This window comes from Pleuronectes platessa, chromosome 23, assembly GCF_947347685.1.
Source record: "Pleuronectes platessa chromosome 23, fPlePla1.1, whole genome shotgun sequence".
In the NCBI taxonomy this organism is placed as follows: Eukaryota; Metazoa; Chordata; class Actinopteri; order Pleuronectiformes; family Pleuronectidae; genus Pleuronectes; species Pleuronectes platessa.
In genome coordinates, this window is record NC_070648.1 from 4,282,409 (window position 1) to 4,299,473 (window position 17,065).

General features: G+C 43.0%; 1 protein-coding gene across 1 annotated transcript; it reads left to right on the top strand.

Moving 5' to 3' along the window:
• Positions 1-1,724: 1,724 nt before the first annotated feature.
• tbc1d19 (TBC1 domain family, member 19) lies at positions 1,725-16,738 on the top strand. Its single transcript, XM_053416610.1, has 21 exons — positions 1,725-1,941; positions 2,058-2,130; positions 2,232-2,277; positions 4,239-4,314; positions 4,485-4,559; positions 5,210-5,273; positions 6,584-6,630; positions 6,731-6,841; positions 6,974-7,046; positions 7,440-7,478; positions 8,778-8,890; positions 9,836-9,910; positions 10,157-10,219; positions 12,261-12,345; positions 12,835-12,879; positions 13,263-13,295; positions 13,451-13,560; positions 13,689-13,780; positions 14,418-14,533; positions 14,735-14,805; positions 15,806-16,738. Exons 1-21 carry the CDS (start codon positions 1,846-1,848, stop codon positions 15,878-15,880), a joined length of 1,578 nt encoding a protein of 525 aa, XP_053272585.1. The 5' UTR covers positions 1,725-1,845; the 3' UTR covers positions 15,881-16,738.
• The last annotated feature ends 327 nt before the right edge of the window (positions 16,739-17,065 follow it).

The following is a 17,065-nucleotide window of genomic DNA, read 5'->3' on the forward strand; positions in this document are numbered from 1 at the left end:
CGACATAACTTGAAATGCCAGATGTGCAACAATCTTGTGTTGTGTTATCCACAGTGTGTCCGAGCTACTCAATTCAAAACGTGATGTCCCCCCTGCTGTGGCGTGTCATGTGGCCATGTCAGCAACATTCTGGAAGCTGTGGCCTGTGGAAGCAGGTTCAGGGTCTCACCTTCATACGAACAACTTCTACAGCCTGTTTCTTAAACATCCCCATTTCTCACATGAACTGTGCCGCTCTATGCAAGAGCAAAGTTTACTACCTGCCTCTGATTATCACCTTGAATGCTGGTGAAGGACGCCCTGGGCACGATGGTGTTCACTGTACAACAATGTTGATTATACATTGAGGCCTGTTGCAACCTGTCAGAGAAGAGGCCTGATTCAGATAAAATATATGTTTCATGAGGCAACATCACAAATACAGCTGTTTACACACAGTTTGAAGTCGTGTCAGTGAGAGATCACATCGAAGAATTCTGAAAACACACAAAAAACTGGTGAATGGAACTTGATGAGCCTCACCTCCTCCGTGTTATTGATGGGACATGGACCAAACAAACAAAAACTAAATATCAGGGTTTAAGTCAAATATGTTTTTCTCAAAAATAATTTGATGGTCATAGTTATTGTCACACAGGATGTTTAAGTGTTCATGTTTCTGTTAAGTTTGGTGATAGTTACAATACTAAATACAATATTTACCTCAAACAACTGATAACATCTCAGAAAGGAGATAAAGAAACCTCAAGACAGAGACTTATATATAGACATAGGGGCTAATCAAACTATTTGAAACAGTAGCAAGGGAAAGAACATAGACAACAAACTGAAAACCCCATTCCCCCCTATGCCGGTGCAGCACTTGGTATGGCCCATTTACCGGGCCTGTATTTAAACGCGCTGAACCCTGGTCTCATAATTTCGCCAAACCAGGAAGCAGACGTGGTGCGGAGAAAAGGTAACGAAGAAGAACAACGAACAAACAACGTGTCAACCAAATGTGCTCAGCTGGCTCAAGAAACACTCAACATGTGGCAATAAACCAAATTGTAAACCCCAAAAGGGTTTTGTGTATGTGTGTATTTATTTCCTGCTTTCCTGTTTCTTTTCTTTCTAAATGCTGCTTTTATGGGGGGATATTTTAGTGTGTTGCTAAAACAATTTACTGTCACCACTTCTTTTTGACTTGTTTGATATTGAAACGCCTCGCTGTGGACATTTGTCGCACAAATAAACTTTACCTGAGTTTTTGTCACGTGTGAAAAGTGTTAGTATGGGAAAACAATTGTGTATTTTCACAAAATCACTTTAAATAAGCCAGGACCAAGCTAAACTAGGAAAAGCCAGGTTAAGTCAAGTCAAACCAAGCTAAAGTAAGCCAAGCTAAGCTAAGATAAACTAATATAATCCTTCATTAACTTCACCATGGGGAAATATATTTTTAAACAAATAGTAACATCAGTAAAAGTACAAATACAACTAAAGGGTTGTGTACAATTTAAACAGTGTGTAGATTGTGAACATAGTATATATATGATGTAACAGGATTTAATTTATAATATGTAACAGGATTTCAAATTAAAATCTTTTATATTTCTGTTGGAAACGCGTTTTCAAGCCCGGAACCAAAAAACTCCAGGGTGTTTGTTCCCCCCCGCCCGATCCAGGAACGTACCCAGTTGCTAAGTAACCCTCCGCAGGGAGGCTTGTGATTGGTGGAGGAGGAAGAGGCTGCTTCCGGGTTGTGGCTGCTGATGAACAGTAATAATAAAACACCTGTGCAGGTTTTTAAGAGGAAACAAATAAACCCAGATTAAAGTGAAGGTAGTTTTCTGAAGGAAGACGATGGACGAAGGCACCGACATGTCTGTGACCATCGCTCACATCGTGCAGCGGCTCAAGGGAAGTCACCTCCACTCCCAGATAGAGAGGCAGGCCAAAGTGAGTGCTTAGCATGTGGCTAACGCTAACCCCCAGCTAGCTGCTAGCTTGATGCAACAACAACATGAACAGCTACACGCGTTTTAAGGTGTTTAAAATGTGTGTGCTGTTTTCAGGAGTGTTTACATCAGCCCGACGTGAAGCTGGAGTCTCTCAAAGAAGACGTCCGTAGTTTCCTCAAAACATCAGGTCCGTTATTTCTAAAATGTCACATTCTATCAGCTTCTGTGTTTTGTGTTGTTGTCGTTGTTGTTGTGTGTGATGATGTGATGTGTGTCCTCCTCTCACAGGCTGGGAAAGGAAGCTGCAGAACGCTGTGTACAGGGAGCTGCATGTGTGAGTTATATACACACCTGACACACACTCACACTCACACATTCCTAAGGTTTGCATCATGTTCGTAAATGTACAACAAGTGATGCATGAAAGTATTGAACGCAACATTGGACTGAAACATGTGAATATTCATATATTTTGGTGGGAAACATCCGATTTGATGCAGCGGTTCATGGATGATATCTTAATTTGAAGTTGTGATGTTTTTATGTGTTGCAGTTTAGCAACAGTAACACATGAGACACTAATGTGTTAACCTCCTGATCTCAACCTGTGCATCGTCTGTTTGCTAAAGTAGATCTGCACTTTTCTTTTATTTAAAACTTCTCAATCTAACCTCTGTTTAAAAACTTAACTTAAATTTCTGTGGACTGTTTTGTTCGTCCACCTCCGTCCTAGTGATGTGGGAGGATAAACACAACATACGCTGCTTATTGACCGAAACTTAAAGAACCACACGGGTGAAATCAGGTCACAACGTGTTTGTTAAGATGTCTTCAACTCCTTTAAGCGCCATATGATCTTTTATAATTATATGTACATTATGAACTCTTCCCTCAGGGCGAAAACAAATTCCTTCTCACCAGCAGCTGAGCTCTCTGTCTCCTGTCCTTCACTCTGCACTGTCCTTTTCTTGTTGTTGTCATTATTCTTTCATCTGAAGCCACATTCTCACCCGTATATGTGTTTGCACTCGTATCAAGAGCTATGACGTCCACGAAGTGATAAAGAGGTGTCTCTAAAATTGGTTGTACAGATTTCTATCCATGAAAAACTGCATTAAACTTCTGAAATACAGTGGATACATATTTATCATGATGGTTAAACTTGATGCATCTCTCTATCATGAGGTGTGAGTGCTCATGATCTGTGTCTGTGCAGATTCACATCAGGCCGGAGTCTACCCTGCAAACATCCCACCGGGAACATTCCACACATTAAAAGTGCAAAGTTTTTTGCATATTGTAAATTGTTTACGCTGTTTCTCTGAGAGTGAGAGTGGGAGGATATGTGTGCGTTTGCAATATGCAAAACTTGTGTTTTGACCAGAGGGAGCAACGGCAGTACAGGTCCAACTTGTTGCTCTACCCCCCGTGTGTAGGTTGATCTGGTGTCAGCAGGATTATGCAAATTTTCTCCAGAGAGAACTGCATTGATCTTGATTAAATGAATCCGGCACATTCAGGGGACTGATATCTATCTATTACTATGTGCAGCTTGATTGACTTTAAGGGGATTTAATGTTGGCGCCATTCTATTTATCCCTGTTGCCTACTGGTTATATTTAAACATGAGTAATTGGCCCATAATAATCCAGATTAATGTCCGCTTTAAATTCTTTATGAGAATCAACAGGTGAATTGTTAGAAAATCCTCTGTCCCTCTCTCAACACTGTGGTAAGTGCTTCTCAACTGTGTCCTCTCTCCTTTAAGGGCGACGTACCCTCGTTGCTCTGGAGGCTCCGGCTGAACCATAGTTGGGTTAATGCTTCACTGTTAAAGGAAAACGTATAACATTGACTAATGGCTCCCACTTTTTAAGTCGGCCCTATGCTCCCTTATAGATGTTTGGATTGGGTTGAACGTTGTTTAACATGCTGAGACCTTGAGTCATTCAATATGCCCTGAGCGTGCTAAGCGAGGAGGGGACATGAGCCGGTGGCTGTGTCTGGTGGACTGGAGACTTGTGAGCTCAAGGGGCAGGGCACTGGTTTGGGCCTGTTTCTAAGAAAAAAATCTGCACATTTTTATTTATGCTCAGTTTGACAGCTCAACTTTTTTTGTGCACTTATCTGTTTAAAACCCCCCGACTTGTTTGTGTCCTTATTGGCTTCGGCCCTTCCCATCTGTCCGTCTCCTGGTGAAAACACAGTGGCATCTTTATGTGTTTTCCCCTTTTCTATTGCACCGTGACGCTTCCTCAACCTCAAACCCCGGCTCTTGTGTTTGCTTATTTTCAGCCAGCTGCCCCCGAGTCATCCCGCGGCTCCTCCAGAGCATCTCAAAGAGCCGCTGGCCTACATGCGCAAGGCACAGGTCAGTCTGTCTCATCTCATCTCCATCACTTCTCCTCCTCTTCTACCTCCTTGACTCTTGTATCATTTTAGCTGCTGAGACTTGCCCTGCCTTTTTGTTTAAAATAAGTTGGCCATTTGTAACACAGTATCTGAGGCTAAATGTGTTTGTGTGTTTGCTCTCTCACTCAGGCCGGCTGGGAGAAGCGTGTCCTCAAAAGCCTGAACAGCATGAGCACGGAGCTGGGTGTGCCTCTGGCCCGAATGGTAGCTAAGACACTGTCAATCATGTCTGACGTGGCGTAATTACACAAGTTCTTAATGCTCAGTCTCTGCTGACATTTCTCTTACTGCACAGACCTTCATTACATGTGTTGTCATTGTCTTGTTGTGTTAGCATCACATTTGCACAGTGCATCTTAAGCCCGTATCGTTTTTCATCCTGAGCTGACTGAGCTCTGAACTGAGTTTGACAGTAGCCGAGAGCTACATTAGCCTAAAGTGAGCATTCATTAATTAGATTCAGACTCATAATGAGCTGGGCTCAGAATCCAGGGGGTGGTGGGTCTCTGCCTCTGGATCATCTGAATAATATTCTGTTGTGTATGTTGTGCCCTTATTTTCAAATATTTCATTTTGTATGTTTGTGTGTGTGTTTGAGATTAGAGAGAAGAATATCTGCAAAGATTCTCCTCCCGTGCGTAATGCGACCTTTCAGAACGGGTTAGGATTTTCAAACCCCTGTAGTCTGAGCCCGGTTTAATTCATTATATCTGTATTGTTACTTGGTTCTGTGCACATGCTGTGTGTGTATAAATAATGTATTTATGACCAAAGAAGCTCATTTCCGATGTGACATTTTCAGCATTTGTTCTGTTTTCATTTCTGTGGTGTTCTGTCTCCCCCCCCCCCTCCAGAGACCTGCAGTGGAGCAGAAGGAGCTCATGAACAAATGGAACGAGATGGGCACAGATGAACCAGGTCTGGAGACATTACCCAGGGGCTCTGGCCCCCCGAGCGATCTGCCTTTTATAAAAGATTATTGTTGACGTGTCTGTTAACTGCGGCATCACTCAGTGGCTGGTGTATTTAACTTCGGCTTAACGCATCTCTGCCACTTACTGTTTGCTTTTGTAGCCTCCATTTATCCAGGGAGGTTCTTCTTAGAGATGATCAACTCTGTGACATCTGAAATGTAGATACAGGAGTATTCAGCTTCTCGTTACTGTTCATACAAAGGTTCAAATTATAGCATTTGTGCAGGAATGCACTGCCCCCCATGATTTCCAGTGGTACTGCTCCAAAAGTCATGAATGAATATGGACGAAGTATGAACAGAAGGCTCTGTCCGTTGTCATGTATGACATTGTGAGTCCTCAATGTGCTCATTGTGTTCTCACATATAGGCCTCTCCAGAAATTTGCAGGAAAACCAGGCTACACAAGTGGTTAATTTGTCCTCAAGTGTGTTTTAAAAGTCGACTTTAAGAGGAGAGTGTGCACTGTGTTCAGTGCAGGTTCCCTCAGCCCTCGTCTCTCAGTGAACCGGTGTCTCACACTTCAAAAGGACTTGGTAATCTTGTGTCCTAGCGATGCTATCATGGGACGGCCGCGTGTAATAACATTGCAGGACTGTGCGCTGTCCCCCGGCTGTAAACACTTTGGACTGTGAATATAGAAGCTGTCCAGACTCCCTGGACGGAGACGCAATAACGAGCAGGACTAACATCCTCAATCCAGAACAGTAACGACACGCCACTTGATTTTACTGCTGCACGACAAACCAGCAGCAGATGGAAGTTCCACTCGGGGCCGGTTGAAGTTGCCTCAGCTGTTGCTTTTGACTTTTGTAAAAGTTGCCAACTCTGGGCTGTAAAAAGCATTTTCAAGTTCAAGTTGATGGCACAAACTTCACGGCTGGAAGCGTTTGTGTAGTCTAGGTTCTCTGCGGGGGCTAAACCCATTTCCTGAAATTGCATATAAAAACACTGTGTACATTTGTCAGCTGGAGAATTATCCTCCGTGTTAATATCAACTGTTTTATTCACAGAGCCGCTGCTGGAGAGAGAGAGGGGGTGTAGGGGGAAATATGGAGTGAAAAAACTGAAATAATATGATTTATTTAGGGAATAGAGTTAGCAGATGTTGTTTTTATTTCACTAAAATTATACTTTGATCCTTTTGAATTAGTTTCTCTCTAAAAATGTAAATTGTAAAGGATGGGTTTGAACTTTTCAGCTTTTAAAAATACCAGAAACCCTTTGAGATCTATGTCTTTATGTCTCTCTGCAGATTTAAGCCGCTTCAGGCCCGTCTATGCCCCCAAAGACTTCCTGGAGGTAAGAAGATCCTCAGGACCATCAGTAGCAGTGTTTTGAACATTAGTTAAAATTAGAGAAATTAACAGTTCTATGCCTCATTAATAATTTTTTTACGCAGGTGTTAATCAGCCTGCGGAACCCTAACCACGACAGCAGCGAGGACGTCAGTGCCAGGAGCCACTGGGGCCTGATCCAGGTTCCCCTCAATGTCCGGGACATCCCACAGCTGGTAGGGCCCCATGTGGATGTCTGCTTAAACTTTTACTGCCTGTTTATTGTCTCTTTTGCATGTGTTTGGTGCCTTAGGGACATTAGGGACCTCAGGCTGAACGCATTGAAACCATGTTGTGTTTTCTAACAGAGACGGGCCTACTCAGAGCTCAACCTGGCCACAGGGCAGCTGGGGATTGACGACCACGCACATGTTCCTCCAGGTATTCTCACAAAAGTCTCACACACGAGCTCCAGCAGCTTCTTAATGTCAAACCCTGAACGCAACCTTTTCTTTTACTGCCTGTGAATGATCAGAAATAAATCTGTTTACCTAACAATGACTGGATTTAACTTTGTATAAACCCCACTGGCTTCGTATCAGCGTGTACTCCTGTTTCACTCCTGTTTCACTCCTCTCTACCATTCATCAAACATTTTTATCTGTCCAGTTCAGATATTGACTTTCTTACATTCCGGGGTTTTGGGGGTTTAAATAGAATTGTATCTACACTTTGTGCGTTTGTAAATCAAAGAGATAACATAAGAATAACTGAGCCACGGCCGCTGATAACTGAGGATTCACTTTTGTTCTTTTCTTCTTTAACCCCGTGCAGACTTGTTTGAAAATGACTACGTTCAAATCGGGAAAAAAGGTACGTCTAGTTAGTCAAGTTAGAGAATTGTGGTATTGACCAGTGACTCTATTTTTGTATTAATTTGAATGTCCTGCACTATTTTAACCAGTTTTAGAATATTTCACTGCTGACTCCTGCCCTGAATGAATCCCCCCCCCCTCCCCCCCGTTGCCCTCTCAGCTGCTGTAATGGTTTGAACCTCTAGCTCTTTGTGCTGCTATGAACCCAGAGTTAACACCGACCTTATTACAGACACCCATCAGACATCAATCACCACAATCATAAAAATACAGACTTATTTACTCTATATACACAGCCACGAGGGGCCGTTCTGATATTTCAGTCTCGGTCAGCTGCATGTTGGCTCCCGACCGTGGAGCCGAGGTCTGGGCCAAGTGTTAAGTGCGCTCAGATTGGAAATTTAAGAGGCGAGGAGTGTGTTGGTTTATGTTATGACTGACCAGCACCTCGAGTTTAAGTGTTTTCAGCTACTGCCACATTGCAGATTTACGGTTGAATGGAGATGCTGAAGATTTTGTTTCCAGCAAGTGTCTGAGTGTTTTTTGGAAAGTTGTGTAATAATTGCCATTAGGGGAACGTCTGTGTTGTATATTTTTGGAAAGTTTATTCATTTCCAGAGGGATTAAATTAAATCCTTGTTTACGTCAGTGCAGTCCAGGAAACCCAAACACATAGATCTAACGCTGGCCCAGTACAAGCCAACGTTTTCATATCGGTACCAACCAGGATCTTTACAGACTAGTGGGTCGTGTTTTCAAAGATTTTCCAATTTCTCTTGTTGAAAACAAACTTCATTCTGACCGAGTCATGAAACTTTGGCTCGATTCGGTTATATATATATATATATATATATTCTATAAGTATTATAAATAGTACAGTATATTTTATAGTATAAATTGTACAGTATGTTGTATACATATTACAGTTTATTTTAAAGTATAAATAATAGTTTTTTGCATATATATAGTACAGTTACAGTATGATGTTTAGTATATATATAAATATATCTCATACAGTATTTTGTATATGTAGTACATATAGTACAGTTTAATGTTTAGTGTGTATATATAGATCGTACAGTCTTTCTTGTGTATATAGTACAGGATGTTGTATATAGTATATATAGTACAGTTTTATGACGAGTTTATGGAGCCAGTAGCTGGTTAGCCTAGGTTAGCTTAATGTCTGGAATGGGGACAAGTTAAGCAAGAATGTGAATATGTTTCTGTCTGAAGTCGTGACCCCTCCCTGTGTGTGTCTCCATGGTGTCTCACTTTTTGTGTGTGTGTTGTGTAGTGGTTCTGGATCAGGACAGTGCAGCAGCGCAGCAGTACAGCAGACAGGGCTGCCCCACTGGGCTGCGGGCAGACCTTTGGGCCCTCATCCTGAACTCCACCAACCAGCCACCGGTATTTTCAGCAAAACGCACAGACACACAAACACCACCCGGTGGCAGCTGTCAGTGTGTGTTATAAAGCAGCCACACACACACACACACACACACACACACACACACACACACACACAGACACACGCAGCTGCATCGATTCCCAAACTGCGTGTTGACTACAGGCCGAAGTTTTCAGCTGCAGCTCCAGTTGCTAAGATAATCAAACGCTGGCCATTTAGCACAGTTAGCCCAAACAGAGCAGCCGCCTTCCTGTGTGTGCTGTGTAAACGCTGCAGTCCAGAGTCGACCGTGGAGGCCAAGTCAATAAAACAATACGTGGTGATGGGGAGTTCGAGTTCTGAGGGACACCTGACGCGGGTCTGGAGAGTGTCGGTTCTGGCCATAACCTCTCTAATGTGAAACAAATATTATTTCTGCTGGCAAATGACTCCTGTTGACTTAAAGCAAAAATAACCTGCAGCTCTATCACAGAAACCCTAATATTCATCTATCTATCAATCTTATATGGATGTACTAACTTCTTTTTTATGCCTTTTATTCAGAGATATATATAAAAACTTCTCTCCATAACTTATTTCCAAATAAGTGGTTTCAGTGTCTCAGCTGTCAAAATGACCACCTCTGTTTCTGTTCTCCACATCCGCAGCGCTCGTCGTTGCCAAGCTGCTTCACAGCTCTTCTTCTTTTTTTTATGAATCTCTCCATCCACCCTGTTGTCTCTTCTTCACATCATTTACGATAACCTGTCTCGAACCGGAGACACGTTAGGGTTTAGGCAAGTGGTTCGGAAACACAACACCCATCCTTCCCGCTCGGTTTAGTCCTGCTGTCGTGACCTGTCGGGGGGGAAAGTACATGATGTTTAATGTAAAAGTGATTTAAAGAGGTTGATGGGTTTTTTTGAGGAGTAAATGAGGGTAAAACTCGAACTTTGCCTTTTCAGGACGTGATGCATTATGAGCAGCTGAGGGCTGGAGTCATTCAACATGACCTGCTGGTGGACAACCTCATCTATAAGGTGCTGTTTGGATATAACTGCTCATTGTTTGTTTAACTGCCCTGACAAGATATTATATTTAAAGCTTGAATTCCTTCGATCATATCATTCAAACATTCTTCCTGCATAACATAAACTGTGATAGCAGTGTGTTTTCATAGAAGCTTCGCACAGTATCTGTGTATACGTGTCCTGGACTTTTAGTTGGAATAAATGTGATTGTCCTAATGAAATAGAATTAAATTACCAACATCCTGCCCCCCCCAGGATGTGAAGCTCACCGCCAGTAACGACGACTACTACTTTGTGTTTGAAGACTTCCTCTACCAGGTGAGCTCTCCTTTGCCCAGTGGAGCTCTCCATCTCTTTTCCTCACCACAGCAGCACTCTTAGTTTGAAGTCTGTTCAATTTGCTCGCTCATATAAAATATTTGGGTTTTTCAGTCAATCAAAAAAACATCCTTAATTTAAATATCTTTTTACCCCTGATCATGTGTTGGTTTGTCAGCAGGGTTATGCAAAAATCTCTATAAGGAATCGGACGACCTTTTGTCTGGATCCAGGAACTTTCCAAAATCCCGTATTTAAGGAAGTGATATCTATGATATAATATAATTTATGCTCTCTGCTGAGTGACATTCTAGTTTTTATCAGTGGACATAAAGTTTAAATGTTCTCCCCATTGGTTCCCACTACTCTTGCAAACGAGATAAAACCACCATCACTGCTGCGTCTTCTCCTTCCACCAGATAAGGATCTTAATCCTCCTAACGAGTAATTTCTTTGCCCCTGAACATCAGATTTCGTGTCAATTCCCTGTCACGTAAGGCCCAGTTAATATATGACAGCATTCCTCTTTATCTGCTGGTTTTATTCAGCTCAGGGCGAGGATATGACTTATTATTAGCTTCTGTGGTCGTCACCGCTCTGTTTGCCTTCACTGCTCAACTGATAAACACACATATAAACACTCTGGCAACCAGTTTATTCGGCGGCTGTCAACAAGTCGTGCTCCTCGGCGGTTAACAAACGAGCACGCAAATGTAGCAAGTACAAAGCGTCTGTATCCCCGTCAATATTGACCGATGGTAAACTCACTAGGCAGTGAAAGAATCTTGTTTATTGTTGGGAGAGTGTGAATTCACGCAGGTGCTGTTATGCTCTTAAGAAGTTATAGCAAAGTAAAGGAAGTTCTGAAGAGTAATACACTTCAAATGAGTTTATTGAGGTTTATAAAATAAACTTGAAGGTTTCTCAGTAGAGAGCCCAACTCTTCCGTGGCCTGACAGACCCACACACACACACAAAGATCTGTAAATTATTCACAGGGAAAGTTATAAAATGTGAAAAACAAAAATCCTGGTTCTGCCCCAAAGTTTAATCAGTTTTTTTCTTGGCTCACGTCTCATCTTTCCGTCAGTGTTCGTGGAAATCTGTAGTTTTTGCATAATCCTGCTGAGAAAACAGATGGACAGAGAGGAGTGAAAACAGAAGCTGCTCTTCAGATGCACTTAATACCAAATAGTGCAGGAAATCCATCAGGAAAATGTCCTCGTGTGATTTGAGAGCAGTGCCACAGTAGCCTATTTACATTCACTTTCTTATGATATTCAAAGTTGAACAATGTATTTAGCTCCTTCCCAAACAGACCAAACGCTTCTCCTACAAACGCCTAGATTTCCTACTCACAGAAAAACAGTTCAAGGTTTGACAGATGATTGACAAGACGCACGCCATCCTCCTCATGTGCTGCCTGCGTCACCAGATTATTCCTCCTCCCTCTGTTATTCCTCTCAAGTGGTCGGTGGAAATGAAATCTGTTCTCAAAAAGGCTCCGGAATTGGGCCGTAATGGAAAGAGCGAGCACTTACACAGTCATTTTGTAGAACGAGCGGCCACTTGAGGCTCGGTTGCCATCTGCCTGTGTCCATCCTGAGATGCCGGCTCCAGGTGCACTGCTGTAATGGTTTTCTTACCCCAAGAGGAACCGCGGCTCCTCAAGACATCACAGAGCAAATACGTCTATTGACTACTCTTGCTTCTGTCCCCTGACGTCAGACAGGGACAACATTACCTTCTGATCCTCCAAACCCTTTGCAATGACTAGAATCATCTGCGTCAGGTTGGAAATTGTCTTGAAAAATGATTCACAGCTTCATCTAAGTTGTGAATCAACTGAACTCAATCTATTTTAAATAAAACTCAAGCTTTGGTTCAGATCATTTTAGACTCCACTTCTCTGAGTCATCCAGATGTTAAACCACACATATTTCATATATAACATCTGTTGTTTCAATCCAGTGGTTGTTAAATGTCAAGTGTGTGTGTGTCTGTGTGTGTGCATGTGAGTTTAATCCCTGCGTGTTCCCAGGTGCTGCTGTGTTTCTCCCGGGACACGGCCGTGCTGGAGCACTTCAAATACAACAGTGCCACTCCTCCCAAGTCCTACATCCAGGGTGAGAAGATGAGCCATCACCGCAGACACACACACACACACACACACACACACACACACACACACACACACACACACACACACACACACTGTCATCATATAGACTGGACAGCAGTCAGATGGAAGATTTTTAACTTCTATAATATTTCGATTTTACTGTTATTTCTTGCTGCTGACTTCTCCCTTGTCTTCTACGAGTGTCCGGTGTTAATTCTAGCTTTACCACTGTACTAATGAGGGTTTGTATCATTCTGCATGTAAACTTTAGATTTTTGTCTTTATTTGAATCACTCAAGTGTCTCAGTCTCAGACTTACCTGGTATCAAATCACTTTCCTCGAGACTGCAGTTGAAAATGAGCCGGCTAACCAACTTACATCGACACATAAACAGAACTGTTGATTAATGTGTGTCGTCCTTATTAATATATAAATGAAGTAAAAAATTGAATTAAAGCCCCCAACATGCTGTTTCCTCTTTCCGTCTTACAGGGAAAGTGGGAGATGAGGAGTGTGCTGTTGTTTATCCTCCCAACGGTGAGCCTGCGTTTTTGACATCGACATTATTTTGACTTTATCCACTTATGCTGAAATTGAAATGAATGAAACTCGTGCAGGGCCTGTTCAGAGTCACTGTGATTGTTTGGCCTGTGTTAATCCAGTTTGAAGTTTTCTTGAGGGCGTCATCCATATGAGTTTACACACGTTGCTTCTCCTCGGTACCTGAGCCGAGCTGCGTCCCCTCTCCGCTCCACAAGGGTCTGAGTGATGGCAGAGAAGGTGCTTCTAGAAAAACTGATGTTTGCCGTTTTCTCAAGAGCCACTCGCACAAAACCCTTCAGTCGTAGCATAAACACTTGTTGCCTAATTGCATGATAAATCCCTTTGATTGCACTGACTTGAAATGTTCATTTAAACAGGTGTAATCCCGTTCCATGGCTTTTCAATGTACGGTGAGTAGGTTTTTGTATTAACTTGTTAATTCACCGAGCTAATGCTGCTTTTCCAGGAGGAGCATCGAATGAGCAGGATATAATGTGTGTGTGTGTGTGTGTGTGTGTGTGTGTGTGTGTGTGTGTGTGTTTGTGTGTGCATCTTTGTCCCTCAGTGGCCCCTTTGTGTTTCTTGTACAACGAGCCGTCCAAGCTCTACAGTGTATTCAGGGAGATGTACACCCGCTTCTTCTTCAGATTACACTCCATCTCCTCCTGTCCCTCAGTAAGATCCTAGATATGATTTTTTTCGGGGGGGGGTTGTTCCTGTTGAATGTCAAACTCAAATATTTCTAGAGGTTTAGGTTTGCACAATGCCTCCTACCTGACCCGGTCTCACACGTGCTCCTGCAGGGTATCGTGTCTTTGTGTCTGCAGTTTGAGCGGCTGCTTCAGACCCACCTGCCTCAGCTCTTCTACCACCTGCGGCAGATTGGTGCACAGCCGTGAGTAGCTCCAGCACCTCACAGAAAAAATAAACTACAGACACAAACTATTTATCGATCCAAACGACCACAAAGGTGACAGAGAAACAAAAGTAAACGAAACGAGACAAGTCTGTGTTGTGTCGTACTCATTTCATCGGGATAACGTGTAAATTCTTCAGGTCTTACCAAATTAGCAATATATAAATTTGTGTATTGTTTTTTAATCTTTTACTCAGCACCTCAAGTGGGTTAAATGACATTAAAAGATGCATGCTCTTGTTTATGTTGTAATTTCCTCTCTGGTTCGTAAAGACTTGATGTTTACATGTTCACCTTTTGTTTGTTAGGTGTATGAGTCATATTTGTCTTGCACGCAGATACATTTTACCCTTGAGCTTGTTGCAGTGTTGTTGCTTTCCTGCCGTTGTGAGCTACTGCCACCATGTGGAGCTATTTTCGAATTACACTCTTTTTAAAGAAAAAAAAAAGCCCTTATGATCACTTATTTAACATTTACATGCTTACAAGTGACCTTTATATTACATTTAAACATGAGACTTTAGAAGGAGTTGCAAAGGTTTTGCGTACTTTTTAAATATATTATTTTGCTGGTGAACTGTAAAGAAAGTAAAGAAAACGTGGTGTTGTCATCCAGGCTGCGTATCGCCTTCAAGTGGATGGTGAGGGCCTTTTCTGGGTATCTGTCTACTGACCAGCTGCTTCTTCTCTGGGATCGAATCCTGGGATACGACTCACTGGAGGTCGTTGCAGGTGAGCAAATATACACACTCGCCAAACCCTTTTATTTGTCATTTGCGTCTCTTATGTTTCTCATCCTCCTTCCTCTGTTCGCCCCATCTCTCTCTTCCCCCATCATCCTCCTCCTCCTCCTCTCTTATATCACTCATCAATGTCTTGTCCTCCTCTTTTCCTTGCTCCCTGAATTACTCCCCTTACTCACACCTCCTCCAGTCCTCGCAGCTGCCGTGTTCGCCTTCCGGGCCGAGAACCTGATGGAGGTGACGTCACTGGCCTCAGCTGAGGTATGGCTGTTTCACATTGGACTTCCATGTGTATGTATGTATGTATGTGTGTGTGTGTGAGTGTGTCCACCCCTCCCACTGCACCTCCCACATACTCCTGAAAGTCTGAAAATAGCCATTGATGACCAGCCAGTTCAAGTAACCCAGTCTCCTGCATGCACGTCTGAAAAAACTGGACAGTTAAGATCTCTCACCTTCTCACCGGCCCGCCAACACAACCCCTGGTCTTCTGCCTCCTTTTGGCAAACAGGCTCGTCCTACAGTCCATTCTGTCTCGGTCCAGCCCTGTAAGAGACCTGCGGCCATGTTTTCTGTGCAGAGTCGTGTGTTTAAAAAAGCTGAATTCTTTCATGAAACTTTGGCGAACACACAACCAAAAACTTCCACCTCGTATTAATTCTGCAGGAACTCATGTTGCAAGATGACAGTAATCTCGTGCACTGTATACCGCGCCCATACTGGTCTCCCACTATCATATGACTGACACCAGGAGTAACCCATATGATGACTTGCCTCTCCCGGCTCCCCTCGTCCCTGAGGCTGAGGCAGTTAAACTACAATTTGACACACAGGGCCGCGGGCTATCTGCTGTTCTAAGATGCTGGCCGGCACTATTTGCTTGCCCTCAGATAGAGAGAGATATCATAACATACGGCTCCTTATCGTATATTTAGAACCTCGGGCCCAGCGTTGTAATATTAAACCGTCTCTCTAAACACGATAGGGTCACTAAATTTAATCTCCCACCCGTCGGAGAAGGAAAAAGTGGGGAGCATGGATTGTCGCTTCCCAATGATCCTGCATCATCATTATGTGTGTAGCTGTGTGTGGGTTCTTTTTTTTTTAAATGCGTAAACATGTGTCTTGCAAAGGGGGGGAGGTTGCTCATTATTTGCCTCTTCTCCATGGGCTAATTCATTTGCTGTGGTCAGGAGGGGATGGGGGGGAATTTTGAAGTTGACAAATCTCATTTGTGTTTTGTTTGACTCGCACACTGCAGGCCGTCCTCGCTGACCTCTCGACCCTGAAGGTTATGCCGCTCATCCAGATCTCTCTGTTCGCCAGCGCCATCTGAGGAGTGCTGACGAGTCGTGGTACGTACGGTAAAGAGACAGTAAAAACAGAAAAAGCCACTCCAGTCTGCTATGCCATTGCCACTCCAGTATGGATAACCGTCTGTCAAGAAAGCACCAGAGTCCACTGTGGGATTTGAAGGAATAAACCTACACGGGCATCACACACCTCATCTTGCAGCGCTTCGAGTAGAAAAGCTACCAAAAAGTAATGAATACTCTGTGTCGTGTTGTTAGATATTATACAGCATATAGAAGTATAGCCTACAGACCATTGAGGTGCAGCTAACCTCCTTAAGCCATATGCCCCACAGCAGAGTTGCCAAGATCTGCTGAGCAGCTCATTAGCAGAAGCACGAGCTGTTACGATTGCAGCATGCGAGACGGAACAACAGTAATGTCTCCATGCTCGGCTAATGAAGTGTTAAGTAGCTCATTGCAATTTATTCTGCTCCGTGGCTCCTGATTGTTGTAACGTCCGTGACAGCGTGTCGAGAGAGACGGACACAGACCAAATAAAAGTCAAACACGCATGATAAGCAGCAGCGGCTGTATGTACACTTAATATATTCTATTTATGAATTAATTATATATTACTGCCCTCTTCAGGGGCATTTATTACCTCCAGTGCCACTATTTATTGCATTTTACTGTTTTATGGTTTTAAGGTTTGGCATTTAATGCCTGAATGTCTTCACCTATTTGTCCTGTTTAAAGACAACATGTGTGTCACCTCCATTTTTCTTATGTATTAACTATTTATTTTGCCAGGTAATGCCAATGTCTTCCATCCAACACATTTTAATGTTCAATCTCATAAGCACCTTTTTTCATTTAAATAAAACAAAATGTTGAATCCCTTCCTTCACTTTATTCTACAAACATTGAGTGACTTGGACTTTGAACTGTGTGACAGCTTTTTGAAAGTTTTGCCTCAGTAGACGCTGCCGGATCTTTCCTGCTCCACCGCTCAGTTTTTTTGTGTTTGTGTGACAGGGTAAATATTTGTACAAGGTGTACAGCTCTTAAGTTCACCGTAGACATGTTCTGTGAAAGTAGAATTCCCTAAATGACAGGTAGCAGGATTTTTTTCTCTCTCTCTGGCCTCGACCGTCTGTCCCCCTTCCCACAGTCCTCCTCCCACATGTAGCATCTGCTCCTTTCCTCCCTCGTTTGTTGGCTGCCTT

Excerpts from the sequence above, each read along its gene's own strand:
- tbc1d19 (XM_053416610.1), top strand. The coding sequence starts at position 1,846 with ATGGACGAAGGCACCGACATGTCTGTGACCATCGCTCACATCGTGCAG. Across the intron at positions 6,631-6,730 it reads CCCCCAAAGACTTCCTGGAG|GTGTTAATCAGCCTGCGGAA; the intron begins GTAAGAAGATCC and ends TTTTTTACGCAG. Across the intron at positions 12,880-13,262 it reads TGTTGTTTATCCTCCCAACG|GTGTAATCCCGTTCCATGGC; the intron begins GTGAGCCTGCGT and ends TCATTTAAACAG.